This window comes from Schistocerca americana, chromosome 2, assembly GCF_021461395.2.
Source record: "Schistocerca americana isolate TAMUIC-IGC-003095 chromosome 2, iqSchAmer2.1, whole genome shotgun sequence".
NCBI classification, from domain to species: Eukaryota; Metazoa; Arthropoda; class Insecta; order Orthoptera; family Acrididae; genus Schistocerca; species Schistocerca americana.
The window spans coordinates 721,762,847-721,787,362 of record NC_060120.1 but is presented as its reverse complement, the minus strand read 5'-3'; the positions used below and the strand labels follow the sequence as shown (position 1 = coordinate 721,787,362).

At 43.2% G+C, this 24,516-nt stretch overlaps 1 protein-coding gene across 1 annotated transcript in view; it reads right to left on the bottom strand.

The window, feature by feature from the left end:
- Positions 1–24,516, bottom strand: part of LOC124594377 (adenylate cyclase type 3) — a 686,894-nt gene that overhangs the window by 217,490 nt on the left and 444,888 nt on the right. Inside the window, exons 6-8 of the mRNA XM_047132746.1 lie at positions 18,802–18,960; positions 13,191–13,329; positions 17–103 (exon numbers count right to left, since the gene is read on the bottom strand). Of these exons, the coding sequence (XP_046988702.1) occupies positions 17–103; positions 13,191–13,329; positions 18,802–18,960 (385 nt within the window). The remainder of the gene's footprint in view (positions 1–16; positions 104–13,190; positions 13,330–18,801; positions 18,961–24,516) is intronic.

Genomic DNA, 24,516 nt, shown 5'->3' with positions numbered 1-24,516 from the left:
CTGTGAGACTACTCACCGCTGAGTCTTCGTCCTTCTCAGTTATGACAGCTGTACCATCTTCTGCTACAATGCCGTTTCCCATTTCTGCACCATCAGGGCGGAACTGTGGAACAAACAAACAGTAAATCAGATCGAATTCGTTTACTTGAAAACATAAATGAGGGCGACGTGTGACCAGGACGTATTAAGGAGAATGTGGCTGCGTCGTACTCTGATGACTGGATAGGACTTACAAGCATAATCTCATATTAACTCTTAGTCAATAATACCAACGTGCCGTAAGAGTAGAAACATAATTTGCTGCGTGAGTTCAAAAAAGTTTTCTTCAGGGATGGAAGATAAATACAATTACGAAAGCAGTTGTGTGTCACGCGCTCTCTGGTCAAATTGTAACATGATTATGCGGATTCAGAAGTTATGTACATAAAAGTTGATAATCTAATCAAGTTAGAGAACTAGATGAATCCTTCAGATTATAATATGTTTTGCCCTAAGTAAAATTTATATCATATTTTAAGTTAGATTTTGATTACATGTAACATACATGACAACAGCATATTGTTGCGGTTAATTTTCTGAGTCGTTATATAATGAACAATATTACCATATACACTCCTGGAAATGGAAAAAAAGAACACATTGACACCGGTGTGTCAGACCCACCATACTTGCTCCGGACACTGCGAGAGGGCTGTACAAGCAATGATCACACGCACGGCACAGCGGACACACCAGGAACCGCGGTGTTGGCCGTCGAATGGCGCTAGCTGCGCAGCATTTGTGCACCGCCGCCGTCAGTGTCAGCCAGTTTGCCGTGGCATACGGAGCTCCATCGCAGTCTTTAACACTGGTAGCATGCCGCGACAGCGTGGACGTGAACCGTATGTGCAGTTGACGGACTTTGAGCGAGGGCGTATAGTGGGCATGCGGGAGGCCGGGTGGACGTACCGCCGAATTGCTCAACACGTGGGGCGTGATGTCTCCACAGTACATCGATGTTGTCGCCAGTGGTCGGCGGAAGGTGCACGTGCCCGTCGACCTGGGACCGGACCGCAGCGACGCACGGATGCACGCCAAGACCGTAGGATCCTACGCAGTGCCGTAGGGGACCGCACCGCCACTTCCCAGCAAATTAGGGACACTGTTGCTCCTGGGGTATCGGGGAGGACCATTCGCAACCGTCTCCATGAAGCTGGGCTACGGTCCCGCACACCGTTAGGCCGTCTTCCGCTCACGCCCCAACATCGTACAGCCCGCCTCCAGTGGTGTCGCGACAGGCGTGAATGGAGGGACGAATGGAGACGTGTCGTCTTCAGCGATGAGAGTCGCTTCTGCCTTGGTGCCAATGATGGTCGTATGCGTGTTTGGCGCCGTGCAGGTGAGCGCCACAATCAGGACTGCATACGACCGAGGCACACAGGGCTAACACCCGGCATCATGGTGTGGGGAGCGATCTCCTACACTGGCCGTACACCACTGGTGATCGTGGAGGGGACACTGAATAGTGCACGGTACATCCAAACCGTCATCGGACCCATCGTTCTACCATTCCTAGACCGGCAAGGGAACTTGCTGTTCCAACAGGACAATGCACGTCCGCATGTATCCCGTGCCACCCAACGTGCTCTAGAAGGTGTAAGTCAACTACCCTGGCCAGCAAGATCTCCGGATCTGTCCCCCATTGAGCATGTTTGGGACTGGATGAAGCGTCGTCTCACGCGGTCTGCACGTCCAGCACGAACGCTGGTCCAACTGAGGCGCCAGGTGGAAATGGCATGGAAAGCCGTTCCACAGGACTACATCCAGCATCTCTACGATCGTCTCCATGGGAGAATAGCAGCCTGCATTGCTGCGAAAGGTGGATATACACTGTACTAGTGCCGACATTGTGCATGCTCTGTTGCCTGTGTCTATGTGCCTGTGGTTCTGTCAGTGTGATCATGTGATGTATCTGACCCCAGGAATGTGTCAATAAAGTTTCCTCTTCTTGGGACAATGAATTCACGGTGTTCTTATTTCAATTTCCAGGAGTGTATGACTGAATCTCTATTCTGTGTCCACAAAACATTATACTGACACTTATATCAAGACACAATCACGCAGCGCTTGGTCAGGCGATTGAGAACCAGAGAGTGAGGCGGACTGAAATATCCACAACAAATGGCAACTGATGTGAGCTGAGAGCAATGTGTACTCAAGCCAGAAGGTATCAAGCCCGAGCATTGTGATCAATTTCCATGGGTGCGGATGGATGTTGGGTGCCAGTCTTCAAAATATTGGTTTATGTTGTTTTGGATAATTAAACATCTTCGTAAGAATTAGTACTATACGCATAAGCCACAGTATCGTATTTGCGGCCGGGTTCGTATTGTATAGGTATCCGTATTTCCTCTTCCAAAGCTGTAAATGGAGGCCTAGAACACCTAAGAGCAGAGCCAGATTTATTTAATTTTACCTTAATCATATCTGCCATGAAGTTAAATGTCCTACAACTCGTTTCGTAATTTTAATTGCAAGTAATTCTAGTAGTGTGTACCGTTCTCCTGCTGTGTTCTCGTGTTGACTAAGGGTGCAGTTATGCTGCCGCCTCCCTGTTCGCCAGAATGGCTTGGCGACGATGAATCAAGCCCGTTGAGTCTTACCGTGAAATGTTAGTTTACCTCTTCTCGGAGGATCGCTCTGTCACTGAGCTTCCACAAAAATTCTGCGCTCTACTTGGCAAGAATGAAGAATACAAACTAATTTTTGGTGCAGTAAGTCTTACTCTAAGGGAACTAGTCACACAAGCGTTAGTTCTACCACAAAGACGGTTATTCTGTTTAGTGTTTTCCTGACATTTACATTCCAGAATAAAGTCATAAACGTGAGTGGGGTCACCGAGAACTTATACGAAATCTCCCTCTTGGATGCTCCAACTATGGTCCTATACAATCAGGCAGTGAACGAACTTTTCCTCATTTCTTCGTTGGCTCATTATGACGAAAAACACGATTTCAGCAGTTTATTTTTGTTCTTGTTAACACGAAACTGAACTGAACGCTTAGCTAGACCCATATCCAGTGGAGTGGTCTCACCTCTGACCTTCACGTACATACAGTCGTCTCTTATTCAGTGACATCGCTCACGATTTAACCGACGGGAAATGAATTGTAGGTGTCTGGACATAACCCAGTCTTCTCAAATAGAGTCAACAGGGCAGCTCATCTTAATGTCCGCAAGTATTGCACAGATTGCCCTCAACATATCACAAGGCATCACATTATAAGATTCAGAAAAAAAATTTGGAGCTTTTTCTAGAACAATGAGATCCGCGCTGGTAATTATAAACCATAAGCCATCAGCTCTCCTTCCCTTTTCGGTCAAATTAGGATGAGAAAAATTTCTTCCTCTCTTGAGACTTGAATAAGCAACTTCCGATTCGAGTATCACCACACTGGCTATTTTAGTAAATTTGACTTCGGGTGCCGTCTGTTGGTTAAGAACCCATTTTAAAACACGGATTAAGTCCGTAAAGCATCACAGCAGACAGTGCTAGGTCCGTCAACTTGGAAACAAAGAATCACTTGCGAGTGCAATAGCGTTCTCACGTAAATAAAAGGTGCGATTTGCAGCCACCTTTCCTATCCCGTTAAAGTACTGATGCGACGTGTGTCCGTTTCTACTCGAGACGCGGAGTACGACAGACTACATAATCAACAGAGTATTTCGTAGCATACACAGAGGTAGGCAAATCGCTGTATATCCTAATCCGGTTTCCCGACTTCCACTTTATCTGACAATGTGGAGCTTTTCTCTGCAGCTCTCTCTGAGACGCAAAAGACCAGACTGTGTGATTGTCACAGCACTATAATGTAGATGAAATATTAAAAGCGCTCCACATACTCAACATTTCTGAAGGATTCGTGTGTCTGGCTGTGGCGAGTAATTTGAACTAAATCTGTAAAAGTCTGGGCCAGACAACGGTAACTACTGCGAAGTACTTTCAATCATTGCATCTAGCATGTGCTGATACCCGGTAACGGGGCTCTAATGGGCCATAAACTAAAAATATTTAAAACGTTGATGAGTTTTTTTTTTACGGTGTGACCGGAAGCTTAGTGTTATCCAACGACGGAGAGAGTACGCTTACAAATAAAATGAGGAGCCAGTTATTTAAAAGCTAAGCACTTAATTGACTCTGACCAATATTTTTTTAATGATGGAAGGGATTTCTGTTGTTGCGAACCCTTCCACCGTGGACAAAGAGACTTTACGTTTCGGATCTGTTATAAACTAGCAATAAAGCTTCAAATGCCAACTGAGGCTGTCACTCTTCAGCGGTGTGAGTTGCGAGGGTGGCCCTTTAAAATCTCGCATAGTGAAAGAGAACTCAGAGAGAGTGCTAAAACAGCATTACACGGAGTGAAAGAAATACCCAATAAAGAACTTCAAGGCTTAACATCAGTACAGGAAAGAGTCAGATACATGGTGTCACGTGTATTCAACAAGCTGACAGAGCATACTAAGAGTCTTGTGGATAATGTGGCAGAGTTCAATGTGGTGTTAACTTTCTGTTGAGCATTTTCTTTTACTACTGTGAAGAGGATCTTCATAGTAACTCCTAAGCTTAATATTTTAGATTATTTCGTAGTTAATATTAGTATTGTAATGTAACAATATTTATTGACGTAAACTCATTCCATTGTACTGCACTTCAACAAAATGAGCGAAAGATGTGACGCCTTGGTGCGACATTGGATTACGGGAGAGCGACCCATAAATCTCCCGTCCGACCACCCAGATTTGGATTTCCAGCGTTTCCACACAAACAAATGTCAGGATGATTCAAAATGACACTACCAGTTTCGTTTCTCATCCTTCGCCAACTCGGGTCTGTGAACAGTCCCTAAACACTTCGTAGACGAGGGAGCGCTAAATCCTAACGTTGCTTCCTCCTTTAATTAAAATGTAGTTTCCTGACTTCTTAGCGCCTCCCAGCGAGTCCTCTAATTTAATGCATACTCTATATCACACTTATAAACTGAAATATGCATGGTTTGATCAATATCATCAGTGTTTTCAAGATCTTGCCATGCGTTTTTCAGAGTGAGTAACTTCACAATAGGAATCGCGTATCTAATGCTTGCTCTCAACGTAGTAATGGCATTCGCTTCCATTAAAAACGCTTGTTCTTGGCGTAATAGAAAAAGTAGTAATTGTTTAAGTGAGTATTACACGGTCACCAGAGAATGTAACCATTGCGTGAGTTCCAGGGATTGGGAAATTTGTACATCAGGAATTTCCGAACAACATATTGTTTCCCAGTGAAGGAAAATGGTAGGCTGCCAGACTTTTACTTGTTACCATAAAAATTGGTCGAACATGGCAAGACACGTTGCTCCATTCACTGTTTTTAAATAAACGAGCAATGAATCAATTATCCCATTTTCATCAATCTTAAACATTGAGACAATCGAACATGTCCGAAAACTTAATTTGAGTGTTGTGAGCCACATGTTGGAACAAAGAGTGTTAATAAGGTTACAGTATCAACTATACCATGACAGAAGTCTTCAGTATGAGTGTCATTTAATAAAGTATTGTTTTTACCTGTTATCTATTGTGTCCTGTTTGTGATCATATTATGGCAACACCTCATGAAATAATGAGTGAGTAGGGTAGAACTGACGTTGCATGCAAGACCCCCCCCCCTGATTTTTGTTGCTGCACGTTGTTCTGTTAGCGCGTACATGAAATCTATAATAACCACTCTGACAACGTCATTTGAATGTCGTGACAATCAAATAATATTCATGTGGCTTGGTTATAGCAATATACTGCCGACTGATTTCGACTTACGACTAAACTAGGCATAACAAACTTTACTTTACTCTTACTGATATTACCATTTTTAGCTGACAGCGGGAATTTGCGTGCTTAGGGCTCTAATCAGACAGAAAGTAATCATAGATGGAAATCAACCGTTTCCTAGAATGACACCATTGGCATCCATACGAAGCAGAATATCTGTAGTAAATACACGTTCTGAGACATACGATTAGTCTCTACATTTCAGGGTAATACGCATGTGTTGATCATGGCACGTTAAAATGCGCTGATGTTTGTGTATAAGCTCTCTGGCACTTCTGTTCTTTGTTTGCCTCCATCTTTTATTCAAGCGTTTTCCAATTTGCGTTTCTGAAATGTTTTGAGACAGTTACAGTAGCCAGAAAAAAAACACTAAAGTATTCTTTAACAGGTTTAACATCTGATGAACCAGCTCTAGACAATATCCGGAACTTCTTCTCATCGAAAAGACTGATTTTATTTTCATATACAAAACAACAATTTGTGCTCGTTGTTGCAGGACTGTTATTGAATGTCACATAACAGCGCAAAATTCAGTATGGTGAACACAATGTTTTGAAAAGCTAATTCACCATGTTTCAACATGAACAGTTTATTCCTCACATTTATTGTACTTCACTTTTCAAAATGTCCTAGGTGCTCTCGCAACGTAGGTCGAAAGGTAACTAAACGCGATGTTGCAAGGAGATCACAAGAGCGTTTTCAGTGCAGAACTACAGTGTCGAATAGCACTGTACCCAACACATGTACATAGAAAGATAAAGAGGGAGTACATTGTGAACATATCTGACTAGTGGAATAACCGGCTTTGCCTCAGTATTCTATTACCCCATCTCTTCTTTCTCCCTCTCTTTGTCCATTTCCTCTGCCCTCCTCTCTGTTCTTCTCCTTCACCTCCTCCTCTCTGTCCACCTCGTTCGCCTCCCTGCTGTCTTTCTCCTCCTAACCCCCTCTCTGGCAATCTACTACTTCCCTCTCTCTCTCTCTCTCTCTCTCTCTCTCTCTCTCTGTCCATTTGCCCTGCCCCATTCTGTCCATCTGCTCCTCCCCATCCCCCCCTCCTCCTCCTCCTCACACATCTGAGTCCACCCCTCCTGCACCTCTACCGCCTCCTCACCTCCTTTATCCCCTCCCTCCCCTCTCTCTGTTAATCTCCTCCTCCCCCTCTCCCTGTCCCTCTCTCTCCATCCATCTCTCTTCCTTTTCTCTGTTTATTTTCTCCTCCATGTCTCTGTCCCTCTCCTCTTCTTTTCTTCCCCTGTCCATCTCCTCCCCCTGCTGATCTCCTATTCTTCCATTTCTCTGTCCACTTCTACCTCCTCCTCACTCTGTCCAGCTTCTCCTCCTTCCTACCTGTGTCCATGTCTACCCTCCTCTTCTATGTCTGCCTATCTCTTCCTTCCCCTCATCCCCCCGCCTTTCTCACACTGCATCATCATCCCAATAGGATGTTGGTGGCTATTACCACCAGAGTATTTCTTTGCAGATAGCAAGTTTGGTTGCAGTCGATCCAGGGGTTTAGGAGGAGCTTTTAATCTGCGGCTCTGCCAGAGTACACACACGTCACTTACATTTCACATATATTCAACATGTTCCACAGATATTTCTACACGTATCTGTTGCTGATTCCTCCTGAAGTTTCGTTTTCACGCAGCACAGTCTCTATGACGTCATATATCCCGATCGATGTGTCATACAATGACATAATCTTGTAGGTACGTTTAGCTGCATATATGGGTACTGTCTGCGATATTTGTTGCTAATACAGTTGGCAGAGAAGTAATAAATTTAAATTTCACGAGTGATGCTGTAGTTTTTGAAGCATCTCAGTGTTTTTTAAGTCATTTATCGTACAATGATACGTTTTTTTGAGTACATTCGGCGATATATGCGTTTACTCTCTGGGAAAGTTGTTGCGAATAGAGTTAGTAGTCAGAAGTAATAAACTTAAACATGATGCGGCAAGAACAGCGAAAGTGTCGTAAACTTTTTTTTATTTTGGGGATTTCCAGCGAGAAATTATTTGTAAAGGTTTGTCATTATGCGTAAAGTTCGTTGTAGCTCACTAAGTGCTTTCTCTCTCTCTCAAATACTGAATGAATAAAGTCTAGAAATTCGCGCGTTATGAGCTCCACTACTTATTCACCCCCACCGTCGCCCTTTCTTACCCCTAAAGCGATTCTTACCAGACAGTGAAATGTGTGCCATGTTTATCTGAAATTGGTCCAGAGCTTTAGCAGCAGATGCGGAAGATACATAAATACATATATACCTACATTTTTATAACATGTATGGATTGTGGATAAATTTGAATAACATCGATCAAGAACTTTTCGAGATTTTTGCTAACAACGTTGCCTGTTATATCCTCTTTATGTATTATATACATATTTGCAAACTATTTATATTTAAAATAAATACAATATTAGAGTAATATATAACAACAATATGAAGTGAACTGGTGAAGAAGTTTAAAGATTTTTGCTAACACCATTTCCCCTATAAGTTTTCCATATATTTATATACCATATATACTAAGATATGCAGCATCAACATATATTATAAGTGTGTGGCCTATGTCCATCTCGATGTTTATTAGAGTATCGTATAAAAATTAGATATTTTTAGTAACAACTTTAAAGGACAATTTGTCTTTATACACCATGAGTCACTAACTACTGCCACCAAGAATAACACCGAAAGTGTGAAAGGTGCTGAAATGTTTGTGGAACTAAAGTTGCATGGGACAACGTGGGCCATAATATGACGTTTTTTGTTGTTAGGTGCGGTCGCGTCAGAGATGTGAAGGTCAACTTTGTTTTTATAATTATTTTCTGATAGCGGCTATCAAGACGAATCCAATGATGTGCAAGAGTAAGGTCTTTGAAGGTCAACGAAGGTCAGAAAGGCGGCATCAACGTCCATTTACACAAGGTGTTCGAAGTTATGACCACTGCTATCAATGCAGTGCTGCAATCTTCCTATCTTGGATTGAGTGGTATTCCTTATCACATCGGCACTTCTCTTGCGTATTTTCAGGTGTATTTGGAACGCCTTTATAAACAATGTATTTTACGAATCTCCACAAGAAAAAATCCAGACGCCTCAAGTATGGCGGACGAGCCGGCCACGATACATATCCTATGCGCCCAGTCCAACGATTTGGGAATTTTCTCTGCAACTCATTTCTAGCCATCAGCGAAAAATGTGCCGGACACCCATAGTGTTGATACCATATTCTGTTCCTTGTTCCTGAAGGTATTTCTTCCAATATCAGACCTAATGTTTCTTGCAGGAATGTGGTGTACATTCTACCATTAAGATTTCCTGCGATGAAATTAAAAAAAGAAAGGACTCCATCTTCAGGCCACAAGTAGCCCATCGGGACATCTGACCGGTCTCAACCTCAGCTGAGGACGCAGGTAGGAGGGGCCTGTGGTCAGCACACGCTCTTCCGGTCGCTATGATGATTGACCGGAGCCGCTACTATTCGGTCGAGTATCTCCTCAAGTGGCATCACGAAGCTGAGTGCATCCCGAAAAATGGCAATAGCGCATGGCGACCCGGGTTGTCACCCATCCAAGTGCCGGCCATGCCCGACAGCGCTTAACTTCAGTGATCTGACGGGAACCACTGTATCCACTGCGGCCTATAAATCTGTCCCCCAGAATTCCGCATCGACCACGGTTTCTGGTGTGCAACTTGCTGCAGCCAACATGGATTTTCAGTTGCCCAGTAATGAATGTTATGCAAATTAACATTACCATGTTTCGTGATGTCGCGTCGTCAGTAAATAAAATCAAATTAATAAATGTGTCATCTCTCTGAATCTGAAGTTGGACCCATCGGCAGAATTCAATGCGATGCATACAATCCATACCAGTTAATTCTTGGTGAAGACTGTATGGTAAGGATGATATTTATGGCGACGCAGAACACGAACAACACTACTCTGAATCATGCTAGATTCCCTTGCGATTTGACGCGAATAACACAAGGATCACGCACCACAACGGAAAGAGTGATTTCAGTTTCCTCGTTAGTAACTTTCCTTTGCCAGATATTCTTCCGATGCGTTAAAGACCCAGTTGTTCTCAGTTTATCATACACATATTTAAATGTATAACGTGTAGGGTGAGTATGTTGAGCATATCTTTCAGCGTGGCCGGCCGAGGTGGCCGAGCGGTTAAAGGCGCTACAGTCTGGAACCGCACGACCGCGACGGTCGCAGGTTCGAATCCTGCCTCGGGCATGGATGTGTGTGATGTCCTTAGGTTAGTTAGGTTTAAGTAGTTCTAGGTTCTAGGGGACTTATGACCACAGCAGTTGAGTCCCATAGTGCTCAGAGCCATTTGAACCATCTTTCAGCGTATACGTCTCTAGCTCTCACTGCATTTCGTTGGCATTCTCCGTAAATGAGAAGGATATCGACTTGTTCTTCGAAGGAGTACATCATTCACGTTCACTTGATTCGAAGATACTAATCTTACCGTTCTTATTAGTGTTGTATTTCGAAACCGTCGAATGGTGTTTACATGTCAATGGCACGTTAGGCGGATACGCCGTATTCGGCGAATATTTACTATTTGCACGTTATACGAAAGAGAATTGTCAGAGCATGTGCTTCGATAAGTGCCGATGTGATAAGGAATACCACTCAAACCATGACAAGAAGATTGCAGCATTGCATTGTTACCCAATGGTCATCACTTCGAACACCTTCTGTGAATGGACATTCATGCCACCTTTTTGACCCTCGTTGACCTTCAAAGACCTTACTGCTACACATCATTGGATTCATCTCGATAGACGCTATCAGAAAATAGAAAACAAAGTTGACCTTCATATCTCTGACGCGACCCCACCTAGGAACAAAAAACCAACGTCATATTATGGCCCCCGTTGTCCCATGCATCTTTTGTCGCACAAACTTTTGAGCTCCTATTATAGTTTCGGAGTTGTTCTTGGCGGGAATAATTAGTGACTCGCCCTGTATATAAATGAAATAGCAATTTTCATCTTTCCTAACCGTTCAAGGGACAACACTGCTTTGAAGAACCATAAATAACATATAAACATTATACATCATTATCATACACTCTACATAAGCGACTAGCGCGGAACGCGATACCAGATGTAGGTTGTATACCTAACACCTTCTAGGGTCAATAAAAACTGGATTTTCAATATTTCACGTAATTATTGACCGAATTGAAAAATCTAAAATTTTCTTATGACATACCCATTAATAGGTACATCCTTTTTAACATAGTAATACAAGTTTTACAGTTACAAACTGTGCGTTTGTCTTGAGACATCGTAACTGACGGCGTGCAAATATCCGGACTTTATTCATCCACTATTTGAGAAGGAGAACACTTAGTGAATTCCAACAAACCTTACATATAATGTCAACCTATGTGAAAGATCTTTTCGCTGACGAAACCCCCACAAAATGATGAAATGGAAAGTTTATCGCCTGCTACAGTCTTGCTATTCATCCATTAAAACTTCAGTATAGGGCAAGACGTTTAAATTTATTACTTCTTTACTACCGACTTTATTCGCAACAATCTTTGTAGGCAGTATCTACGTATATCACTGAAAGCATCGGCAAAGTTATATAATTGTAGAAAACATGTTTTTGGAGATACGGCGTTATAAACACAGATATGTGTGAAAAACTAGCTTTTTTTTAAAATGGAGCGCAAATTACCTGGAGTATAATTATCCAGTGGAGGACGAGGAGATTAGTGTTTAACGTCCCGTCGACAACAAGGTCATTAGGAACGGAGCACAGGTTCGGATTAGGGAAAGATGGGGAAGGAAATCGGCTTTGCCCTTCGGCAGGAATTATCCCGGCATTTGCGTGAAGCGATTTAGGGAAATCACGGAGAACCTAAGGTTGGCAGGATACGGGTTTGAACCGTCAACCTTCAGAATGCGAGTCCAGTGCGCTAACCACTGCAGCACCTCGCTCGGTATTCATCTAGTGTCTCATAATGAAAACACCTGATTGTGTAGTTTATGTCTCAGAATATTGTCTGCCGTTGATGTGTGTTGTGTTACAGATAATTGGAAGCGGTCGACGCTAGCTTACTGGGAGAAGAGCATCACAGGGGCAGAGAGATAATTAAGGTTATGTGTTATGTTGTCACTGTTGCGTGATTCCATCTTTCCGGTGGAGAATTATAGCATCTGAAGTTCAATTGCAGTGCAAAGTTGAGTATCTTTCTATGTCATTTCCTGTCTCGTGGATCTCTCGTATTGATTTGAATCCTTGGTCTGCTCGCGTCTATCGTTAATTCACACATAATACTGAAACGACCTCATTTTAGGGATATTGTCATATTCTAAGAATATTGTTGATTAATCAACGGAGTAAGAAAACGTGGCTCTGAGCACTATGGGACTCAACTTCTGAGGTCATTAGTCCCCTAGAACTTAGAACTAGTTAAACCTAACTAACCTAAGGACATCACACACATCAAGGCCCGAGGCAGGATTCGAACCTGCGACCGTAGCGGTCTAGTGGTTCCAGACTGCAGCGCCTAGAACCGCACGGCCACTTCGGCCTGCCAAGAAAACGTGATCCAACACCTTAATTGTTTTAGTCATTTGTATATAGTTTTGTTTAGGAAAGTTGGCCAGCCAAACCTTAAAAGATCTGTGTTCTTACCCTTAATCTGTTCCTCAGCTGATTGGAAGTAATGAGAGTTTTGATGGGAATTATCTGGACATTTGTATTATTTAAGTAAAGGTTTACCCGAGTATATTTACCTAGTCATATTCAAATTTCAATTATGGGTCTCGTTCCGGCTAAAGAAATTTGTTATTTGTCCAAGTGATCTGGCCTTGTAAGGCAGTTTCCTGTATTATTGTGATTGTATAATGCCTTTCACTGTAATAAAATATGTAGCAACTACAACGGATTACTATTGTGATTTTGATGTGTCACTACCATTACCACATTTCAGTGGTGTGCGGATAAGTTCAGAATTTGAGTCTGACGGGAGGCGTGCTAGGGCAGTTCATGCAGTTACGATGGGCAATGTGCCTGGATGGCGCAGTGGTCAGCCCATCTGCAGGAGACGTGGGTTCGTATCCTGGTCCGGCACAAACGATCCCCCATTGATTGAAATCAATGCCCGATCGAAGTCAGTGTGTGTAATTCTTTTGGGTCTGAATGTCACACTGTTGTCTTTATCCCTCCCGATGGCTCTTCCCTTTCACACATACAGACATACACACACACACACACACACACACACACACACACACACTGTACTTGATCTCCTACACAGATCGCTGCAGCGGGGCAGTGTGCGCGCGCGGCCACCCACCGGCTTCAGCGTGCGGACGATGAAGAAGGTGCGGATGCCCGCCATGCGCAGCATCTCCTCGCGCTTCTCGCCCAGCGCCGGCTCCACCTCGAACTCGCCGTTCAGGAAGCCCAGCGTCTTCTCCGAGATGTGCACCCGCCTGCAACAACAGGCGCGAGCGTCACTCTGTGACTACTAATATCCTTATACTGCGTAAAAAAAAAAAAAAAAAAAAAGCAACGTGCACTCACGTATAGCTTGGAATATGAATACACATTCGGAAGAAATTGCCACACGCACAAGAATTATGTCCAGTGTCACCTTGGAATAATATGTGCATACTGAGGGGATGTCGTCTTAGATCACGAAAATGGTTCAAATGGCTCTTAGCACTATGGGACTTAATATCGGAGGTCATCAGTCCCCTAGACTTAGAACTTCATAAACATAGCTAACCTGAGGACATCACACACATCCATACCCGAGGCAGGATTCGAACCTGCGACCGTAGTAGCAGTGCGGTGCCGGACTGAAGCGCCTAGAACCGCTCGGCCACAACGGCCGGTGATCGTCGATAGACGGCGCTCAGGAGGCTTGTCTGTGCACCCTATGTTTTGACGCTACAGGCAGTAGCTGTACTTAGTTTAGAGGTGAAAAGTGTTTGCAGCATTCATTCTAGGATACAATCATGCCCCATTGGCGATCACATAATCGTGTTGAACAACTTCAGCTATTTGCACCGGCCCGCACTGTGGGCCGGCGGGAAGCTGGATGGACGTACATTGCTGCACTTGTTGTGCACAGTGTGTCGGTGGTGTTTCGCTGCTTGCAGCAGCGATCTGTTAAATATTCGCACATCCGTAGACGAGATTCTGGACTTTCGCGCACGTCACGAGGGTCAACGGATTGTGTTAGCAGCGGTGGTCGACGAAATCCGACCACGTGCTTCAACAGCTGTGTCACCAGTGACCATTGAAACCATCTGCTGGCAGGTGTACTATGTAGCAGAGATATTTCCACACAAAGACTCTGCAAGCCACCTAATGGAGTCTCGTAAGGGCACTCCTGATACCACTTTCTGATACACCCCCCCCCCCCCCCCTTCCTTCTTGCTTCTTGCTTTCGCGAGTGGCGCCTGATAAGAATAATTTTTCGAATTTTCTCGGTGTGATCATTTTGCGAGACATATGTGGAAGGAAGCAGTGAAATAATATGTTGTCCTACGCTTCCCGGAAAGTACTCTCTCCAAATTCCAATATTAGACCTCTCCGTTTTGTAGTGTCTGCCATTGGGATTTGTTGAGCATCTCTATAACACTCACGGGAGGACCAAACGATCCAGTGACTGAAATTTGCGCTCTTCATTGGAACTTCACTATCTCTTCAATCAGTCCTGTCTGGTAACGATCCCACATTGATGAACAGTACTCAAGAAACTGCTGAAAAAGCGCCTTGTAAGCTACTTCTTTCGTGGATGAATTACATTTCCTAAAGATTCATCCTGTGAATCTCAGTCTGGCATCTGCATCTGTTTTAAGTGGCCATACCACTTACGGTCGCTCCGGATAGATGCTGCTAGATATTTTACGGTAGTTACTGTCTCTAGAAATTTGTCATCAATTGCGTAGTTGTACTACAGTGGATTCCTTTTCCTGTGTACTCATGAGACACAATAATTGAGGATGCCTGTGGCAGTAAATGGGACACAAGCGATGAAACGACCTCATGACAGATGCCGTTACTCACACAATGGCACCTACTGAAAGTAGCATCTTCTTCTCCTCCATAGATATCTCTCCTCTCACGTTGTGCAAGGGTAGCTGGAGTCATTTCCATACATGGAATTTTTGTTTATTGTCTGAGGTGTGTTTTATTTCGTTAATAGGCTGAGCTTAGAAGATTAATCGCGAGAGATATAAATCGAACGCGCGACTGTCATAGTGCCAGGAATATATTTTGTTTACAGCATTGACAGTGGGACGTCTTCTGACGGTGAAGCTTGTCAGCAGTGTTCTAGAGATGAAGGCAGCGATGCCAGTGCAGTGCGTACTTGTGCTGGCGGTAGTTAATTCCGAGACCGAGTACTCCGGAATGCGGTTTATTGCTCTGCTCGGAATAACATGCATTGTTGAATCACGATTTTAGGAACTGCGAGGACTGTCATTGGGAGAAGTGTCTGAAACTGGTTAAAAAAGAACGACTCATGTTGACTTCCCTTTACAATAATGTTGTACGAATTGTCAGTAAAAGGCTACGATCAGGAGAAATGCGTGGTTCGATAGATATAAATGACGATACAGTTGAGCATTATTTTAGTCTCTTGTTAAGTCAAAGAATATACGTTATATACGTTAGAAACCGCTGCTTCGGAAAGTGGATTATTTGCTATTACTATGGTTATTGTCGTGAAGTGTGTTATGCAATTGTGACGAATGACAGGCTTGCTATAGGCGATAAAAAGAAGGTCGTTTCAGTAAATGAATCGCACATCACAGCTCGCAAGTACAGGACAGGACGACTTCTGAAAAACGAAACTGAACAAGTAGGGGTGTTTGGAGACGTTGAAAGGCTGTCTCGGAAGGGCTTTAGTGTCTCTTATTAAGCGCTTTATCTAGCCAGGAACCAAATAAATTACCGATGTTTGAAAGTTCTACAATAGTTTGAAAGAAGAAGGATTCGAACAAGAATCTGTCAACCATTCAATCGAATTTGTGTTTTCGAAAGATCGCTCTGTTCATACGCAGAATTTCGAGGTCTTGTGAAAATCTCTTCAAGCCTCTATTAAGAGACAAGATCGGCCGGAAAACATTTCAGTACCTGTATTTCCACGGTCTCCGGTTGGGAGGCAAAGAGCTTCCTTGCGAAACTCTCGCAGTTTTCTTTAGAGATACAGCAAGAGTGTATCCCAGCTGCAGCAAAATAGAATTGTTCCCTACACAAAAGGCCAAACTGTCGATGATAAAGATCTGGATGACGTGTAACGTAAGTTAAATTATTGAATTTCGAGACATAAATTTTTACGATAGGTACTTTATTTGTTACCTCTCCAGTTGTATATCATCAGCGAGCTACGGGTGATCCGTGTCCGGAAAGGAGCCAGTTGCTTTATTCTTACACTGAAGTTCATCTTTTGTCGTCAACGCTGTAATCAAAATCAATACCAGGTGCCATGCGCTCTATATACGGTATATTGTCCACAAGTAATCTTAGAAATTACCCCTTGACAAAATTTTACCAAGATACTGCGCCACGCGGGATCAGCCGAGCGGTCTGGGGTGTTGCAGTCATAGATTGTGCGGCTGGTCATGGCAGAGGTTCGCGTCCTCCCTCGGGCATGGGTGTGTGTGTTTGTCCTTAGGATAATTTAGGTTAAGTAGTGTGTAAGCTTAGGGATTGATGACCTTAGCAGTTAAGTTCCATAAGATTTCACACACATTTTTCCCCTTCCATGACAACGACAGACCACACACACAAACGCTGCAAAGGAGACACTGACATCGATCATCCTCGATACTTTCCCTACTTGGCACCATACAATATTCATCTGTTTCCAAAACTTAAAGAATACCATCCAGTGTTTTACTTTGATAGTGATGAAGCGGTGGAAGCAGAGGTGAGGTTGTGGCTCCGTTAATAATGTCAAACAGTGTTCGTCGCCAGGGCGACTAAGTTGAGAAGTAAATGTGTAAACATATAGAATAAAGATGTAGAAAGTTAATAATGTTTGTTTTATTTAAAAAGCTGGAAGAGTTTTGACACAAAAAGTTCGGAAGCATTACTTTTCAGCTACCCTCGTATATATTATCCTCACACGTCATACTTGGGATGAAATCTGGTAGTTATCATTTAGTTAGTATCTCATTTTGGTAATGCAGCGGCTGGAAGTGCAACAAGCATTTTACTCGCATACAGTGGGTTGTGAGGTGGCAGTGTTGAGTTATGTCTATGCTAGTAGTCGTTTGTTACAATCGTTTGGGATTTAGTAACGAACACGGTTGCGTATGTAGTCTGAGTATATTTTGTGTTTCCTCTGATTAACATTTAATTTATGACTTATGACATAAAATTTTCTTGCTTGGATGCCTAATGTCTTATTTTTTGTATCGTAGCGTGCAATTTGATTATTCTTACGTAATGGGAACTTATGATGAGTGATTCTCGTGTAGCTCACATTACAATAAACGTGTGTCTTTATTACCTTATATACTGAGCAAAAAACATTCAGTCTTGTTCATCTCATTCACATGCGATTACGTTTAACGTTTGATCTTTGCTTAAAACAAGTGCACATAATTGTTGGTCAGGCAGCACAATCAACGACATGTCGATCGAGACACCGACATTTTGAAACCGTTATTAATCTAACAAACTAAATAAAGTGTTCTGCGCATCCCACTGTGTTATTTCTTCTACATATTTCCGCTGCTGCACATTTAGTGTTATGAATGAAGTAACTGTCAATAACACACTACAGGAATATTAAAAATGGCAGCTCCAGTTGTAACAGTTTTTTTTAAATTGAAAAACACAAAAAAGTATTCCGTTACATTGTGGCAGAGTTCTAAAGCAACCAGTTTCGAATTATTTCGGAATAAAAGTCTTGGTAGCAAAATTATTTAATATCGGTGACGCATTGAGCCCTTTTGGGGCATCATCAGAATGAATAAAAGTAGCTGGATATGTAACACATTCGTCATAAAGCCATATAAAATGCAAAATGGACACAGCAGTAACTCGGTAAAACATGTAAGTTGCAAAGTGGACTTTTAACATACCATCTGACTACGCCATAACAGTACAAAATAGGGGCACGCTTTCAAAATAAACGCGATGTGAGCCGCACACAGCACAATCTGGATTACGACGGATGGGTTACACATCCAGCTACTTTTACACGCTCTGATGTTGCTCCAAAGGGCGAAGCGCGTCATTGATATTAAATAATTTCGCAGGCAAGACTATTTTTACTCTGAAACGACAACCGGACTTGTATACCAAACGACACTAAGCACGTAAACGGTCAGATGAACAAAGTGCGAAATATCAACGGCGCTCATCTCATGTCAAATGATAAAAATTTATTTGAGACCGAAGACAAGTTTAGTACAGCTTGAGCTGATATTTTTGCAACATGTAAACAGTTTGGATCTGAACATTCTCCTCATGAAGAAATTATTAAATCTGAACGATGATGCGGAAGTTCTTCCCCAAATTAATGAAGACTCAATTCCTCTTTTGGTTCTACATCCTATACTTAATGGGTGCTACATAGTTTCTGATGCACACAGTACATTTCAGCATAAACCATTGTGCATCATTGTTTACAGCTCGTATTAGGATTCCGCTGAAGTGCTGGTACTGTCTCTTAGAAGCTAACGAGTGCTGTATCTCTCCACACCATTGGTTCTGGCGTCGCTAGCTGCCCTATTCAATACTGTGTATCAGAAATTCAACACCATCAGGCTCGACGTCTGGTATCACGGAACAGTTTATTGAAGTTGTGATTGTTTCACATGTCAACTTCGTAGAGCATGCGTTATACTAGTACGACACAAATACAAAGATAGGTGTACGTAAACACAAAACAGGCCTGCTGCGAGCACGATGTGAAGATGCAGGCTGTGAGTTCGTACCCGGGCAGGCCGCTGCTCTCCATCTTGTTGGCAAGCTCCACGTCCTTGGAGTAGACGTCGAACTGCCACTGGCGCTGCCCCAGCACGCCGGCGAGCACCGCACCCGTGTGGATGCCGACCCGCATGTCCACCGGCGAGTTGGTCGTCTGCTGCACGTACCTGCCAACACACGCCACCACTGTAACTCCAGTGTACCTGGTGTAGGTGTGATGGAATAATGCCTGGGAAGAAATATCAAAGTCGTACAAGGATTACTCAATGGCTCCGGCATCTATGCCGACTACCTGCTTTCTGTCTTGAGGTAAATTTTGTGAGGCACAAATGGATCGGCTATATGTCCTTCTTTCAGTTCAGCGATGGTAAACATACACTACTGGCCATTAAAATTGCTACACCACGAAGATGACGTGCTACAGACGCGAAATTTAACCGGCAGGAAGAAGATGCTGTAGTATGCAAATGATTAGCTTTTCAGAGCATTCTCACAAGGTTGGCGCCGGTGGCGACACCTACAACGTGCTGACATGAGGAGAGTTTCCAACCGATTTCTCACACACAAACAGCAGTTGACCAGCATTGCCTGGTGATACGTTTTTGTGATGCCTCGTGTAAGGAGAAGAAATGCGCACCATCACGTTTCCGACTTTGATAAAGGTCGGATTGTAGCCCATCGCATTTGCGGTATATCGTATCGCGACATTGCTGCTCGCGTTGGTCGAGACCCAATGACTGTTAGAAGAATATGGAATTGGTTGGTTCAGGAGGGTAATACGGAATGCCTTGGTGGATCCCAAAGGCCTCGTATCACTAGCAGTCGAGATGACAGGCATCTTATCCTCATGGCTGTAAGGGATCGTGCAGCCACGTCTCGATCCCTGAGTCAACAGATGGGGACGTTTGCGAGACAACAACCATCTGCACGAACAGTTCGACGACGTTCGCAGGAGCATGCACTATCAGCTCGGAGACTATGGCTGCGGTTACCCTTGACGCTGCATCACAGACGGGAGCGCCTGCGATGGTGTACTCAACGACGAGCCTGGGTGCACGAATGGCAAAACGACATTTTTTCGGATGAATCCAGGTTCTGTTTACAGCATCATTGTGGTCACATTCGTGTTTGGTGACATCGCGGTGAACGCACATTGGAAGCGTGTATTCGTCATCGCCATACTGGCGTATCACCCAGCGTTATGGTATGGGGTGCCATTGGTTACACACTCGGTCACCTCTTGTTTGCACTGACCGCACTTTGAACAGTGGACGATACATTTCAGATGTGTTACGACCCATGGCTCTACCCTTCATTCGATCCCTGCGAAACCCTACATTTCAGCAGGATAATGCACGACCGCATGTTGCAGGTCCTGTACGGGCCTTTCTGGATACAGAAAATGTTCGACTGCTGCCCTGGCCAGCACATTCTTTAGATCTCTCACCAATTGAAAATGTGTGGTCAATGGTGGCCGAGCAACTGGCTCGTCACAATACGCCAGTCACTACTCTTGATGAACTGTGGTATCGTGTTGAAGCTGCATGGGCAGTTGTACCTGTACACGTCATCGAAGCTGTTTGACTCAATGCCCAGGAGTATCGAGGCGGTTATTACGGCCAGAGGTGGTTGTTCAGGGTGTTGATTTCTCAGGATATATCCACCCAAATTGCGTGGAAATGTAATCACATGTCAGTTCTAGTATAATATATTTGTCCAATGAATACCCGTTTATCATCTGCATTTCTTCTTGGTGTAGCAATTTCAATGGCCAGTAGTGTATATATTTTATGGGACTTTCGTGTCTAAAATTTAGTTCATCGTTGCTCATGTTTCCTTATCCAGACAACAAGTTTATGATCTGCCTAAACAGCAACGCATCGAACATACGGGTAGTATTTGAGAGGGAGATTGTAAGAACTGCGGAGGCGTTGAGTTATTGCCAAACAGTCAGCGTACAGCAATATTCTTTTTAGCTGAGTTACACATTGTGAAATTCGTAGTATCCTGACCAAAGAAAACGTTAAAACTCTTTCTGTACAGTCCGAAATGGCTAAGGAGGTGTTACTGTTGGGCAAAAGATCGTGTAGACACCGATAAAATTATTACGTTCCTCGTGCATGCGGCGAATGTACGTTTGATATTTCCCTAAATGTTTCTGAACATTTTTCAGAACATCAAAATCACATTTAACACTGAGTCTTCGTTGGAATACATAGTAATCAGTTCCGCGATCTTATAGAATCAAAATATGCCTGAAAGCGGTCACTTGAGGCTAAGAGGCTGCAGAAGAATATGACGGTGTTGGCATTCCAGCAGAAGTGGTGGAGGTGGCTTTTCTAGAGTCTTTCCACTTCAGAAGTTAAACATAGGCAGTTTCGTTGATTTATTCAAATCTTCACGATGACCTGTATCAAAGATCGACTAGTGGTCAAACGGACATGGCATCACGTGGACGGGATAACATCAGCAGTTGCATATGATGTCGCTCCTGAGTTACAGCGAAGAGGTTTCATTTTTAGCACATGACATTAATTCACAATTTTTGGTCGGTAATTTCACGTCACAGCCGCTTTTTCCCATAGCCCAGAAAATTTGTCTGGAAAAGAGTTTCGGCAGTAATAAATTAACCCCAGTAATGCACATCATAACACAAATACAATTATTGTAGAGATACTTAATAATCTGACAAACATATTGGGTCCTAAAAATTAACGTTAACAACCATAATATTGTTTAAATTTTCAATTTATTACGTTTCACACCAACATTTAGTATTTCAAGCCACATCGCCTCACAAACTTGTAATTCGTTGCCTACTGGTGCAAGTGATCACGCCTGTCTCTTGTACTGAAATAGATCATAGGCTTTATTAGAAACCATAGATATACAGGGCTAGAAAGCCAAGACAGGAGACCCAAAATATACCCAGAAAGAGTTAGTGTTTCGAGCTGTGGTTTTTGCAGAGTTACAGTCGGCAGTTATCGATTTTTCCATGATAATTCAGCTTCTTAGCTTTTCCCATAGCACAGAAAAGCGTGTTAATGTTTCATTAATCACGATGTTTCGGTTTATTCTGGTGTATATGTTCGCTTGTTATTGCTATACCAATTTCTGAGATGCCTATAAAGATTTACCTCGTGATATAGATAGTAGATTGAAGATGACACATAAACATCACAACTCGAAACATCTAAGAGGAAGATGAAATTTCTCTTAAAAGTTTTTGATAAAGTGTACAGCAAAACAAGAACTTTGTAGTATGTGAATTGGGAAACCGCTGTGTGATAAGGTCGTGTCGTATACATCACTTACCTAAAAGACTGTTATAATCAGATTCATTTGGTTTACGTACATAGCACACGCTACTGTACTATGGCGCCGTTTCCCATGCAAAGGACATGTCGCATCCGGCACCGCCTTTCGTAGGAAGGTTAAAATAAGGATTATGGTTGTAATCCGTGACTTAGTTCAGTTGCGGTATAATTTTCAGTACTGAAAACTTAAAAAAATTGTGTACAACTAGTTATTTAATCTCTAGAGTGTATTTCAAATCAATTTTTCCTAGGAAAACACTATTTGGTTCAGCGTTCATTTTTCTACTGGAACATGTTGGCTACTACGTCTTGAGTGGGTTAGGCTCGTGAAAGTATGAACACCAGAAAAGACACGAGAAATAATTCAAGCATTAGTAAATCTGAAACAGAATAATTGATGAACTGGGCATCACCTGTATCCAGCTGGAGCTACAAACCTAAACAAAAAAACAAAAACATTTTGAAGATGAATTCGCACACAGTTTGTGAAATACGAGGTTTTTCCAGAAACTAAGTTCCGATCGGTTGCTAAATGGAAACTGCAGTGAAAATCAGAAATATTTTATTTGCAAGCGTTTACTACACTCTCCAGATACTTCTCTTCATGGTCGCCGCTGCGACTTAGACATTTGTGGGAGCGTTATACCAAATTTCCCACACCATCGTTATAGAAGGCTGCCTGTGCTTTCCGATAATTCTCAACGATGGTCTATAGCGCGTAGCCTGCGCCCTAATGTTATCTTCGTAACCAGTGTTTCATGTGAAAACAGATGATACTCAGGACGAGCCAATTAGGGCGGTGTTTTGGGTGGTACAACACCTTCCATCGAAAAGGCTCCAGGAGCATCTTTACTGCCCCTGCAGAGTGCGGCTGAGAATTGCTATGAAGAAGGAAGTGCGTCGCAGTTGTGTTAGGTGGGCTGCATTCATTAAGGAGAAGCTTTTCAGCGGGCACACCTACTTGGCGGGAGACATCGTTGTTCTAGGCACCTTTACTCGCTCATAGTGCGCTCACAACTTAAAAAGGAGTCTTGATGTGATCGACGGTCATACTAGAGACACTACCCAACACATCTGTGCAAAGCTTCATCGGGTTTTCACTGTCGTGTCCATTTCGCAACCGATCTGAACTTACTTTCTGGACAGTCGTCGTAGACCCCCATATGGAACAGCGCAACACGCTAAATCTGTCAATGAAAACACTGTTTTCACAAATACTTTCTGCGTATGTGATACACATAAGGTCAACGATCGGATAATAATTGAATTGAAATATTTCTTAATTTCGCTGCTTATTTACACACATTGTGTCGTGACAGTTGGAATGTGGGGAGAATATAGTTTACAAAAAGTCCACCAAATTGCAATAAAATACGCAGAAGTGTTGTCATTGGATACCTCCTAATATACTGTCGGACTTCCATTTTCCCGGCGTAGTGCAGCAACTCAACGTAACATGCACTCAACAAGTCATGGAAATACTGAGTCACGCTACCCCTACAGCCGTCCATAACTGGGAAATAGTTCCATAACCGGGAAATAGTTCCATAACCGAGAAATAGTTCCATAACCGGGAAATAGTTTCCAGCTCTGGATTTTGTGCACGAACTGACTTTTCGATTATGTCTCATGAATGTTCGATGGGATTCATGTCGGGCGATATGGATGGCCAAATCATTAACTCGAATTTTCCAGAATGTACTTCAAACCAATCGCGAACGGCTGTGGCCCAGTGACAAGATGCATCGCTATTTGAGAACATGAAGTCCAGACTGGCTGCAAATGATCTCGAAGCAGCCGAACATAGGTTTTTCCCGTCAATGATCTGTTCAGTTGGATCAGATGACACAGTACATTCCATGTAAACACATCCGACACCATTATGAAGGCAGCACCAGCTTGCACAGGGAGTTGCAGACAACTTGGATCCATGTCTTCGTGGGGTCTGCGTCACAAGTGAACCCTACCATCAGCTCTTGCCAACTGAAATCGCGACTTATCTAACCAGGTTACGGTTTTCCAGTCGTCTAGAGCGCAGCTGATATGGTCACGAGCACAGGAGAGGCAGTGAAGGCGATGTCGTGCTGTTAGCAAAGACACTCGCTTCGGTGGTCTGCTGCCATAGCCCAATAACACCAGATTTCGCCGCAGTATCCTAACGGACCCGTTCGTCGTACGTCCCTCATTTATTTCTGTGGTTATTTCAAGCATCGTTGCTTGCCTATTAGCACTGACGACTCTACGCAAACGCCGCTGTTCTCTGTCGTTAATTGAAGGGCGTCGGCCACTGCGATGTTAGTGATAAGAGGTAATAACGAAATTTGGTATTCTCGGCACAACTCTTTACACCATGGATCTCAGAATATTTAATTCCCTAACGATTTCCGAAATGGAATGTCCCACACG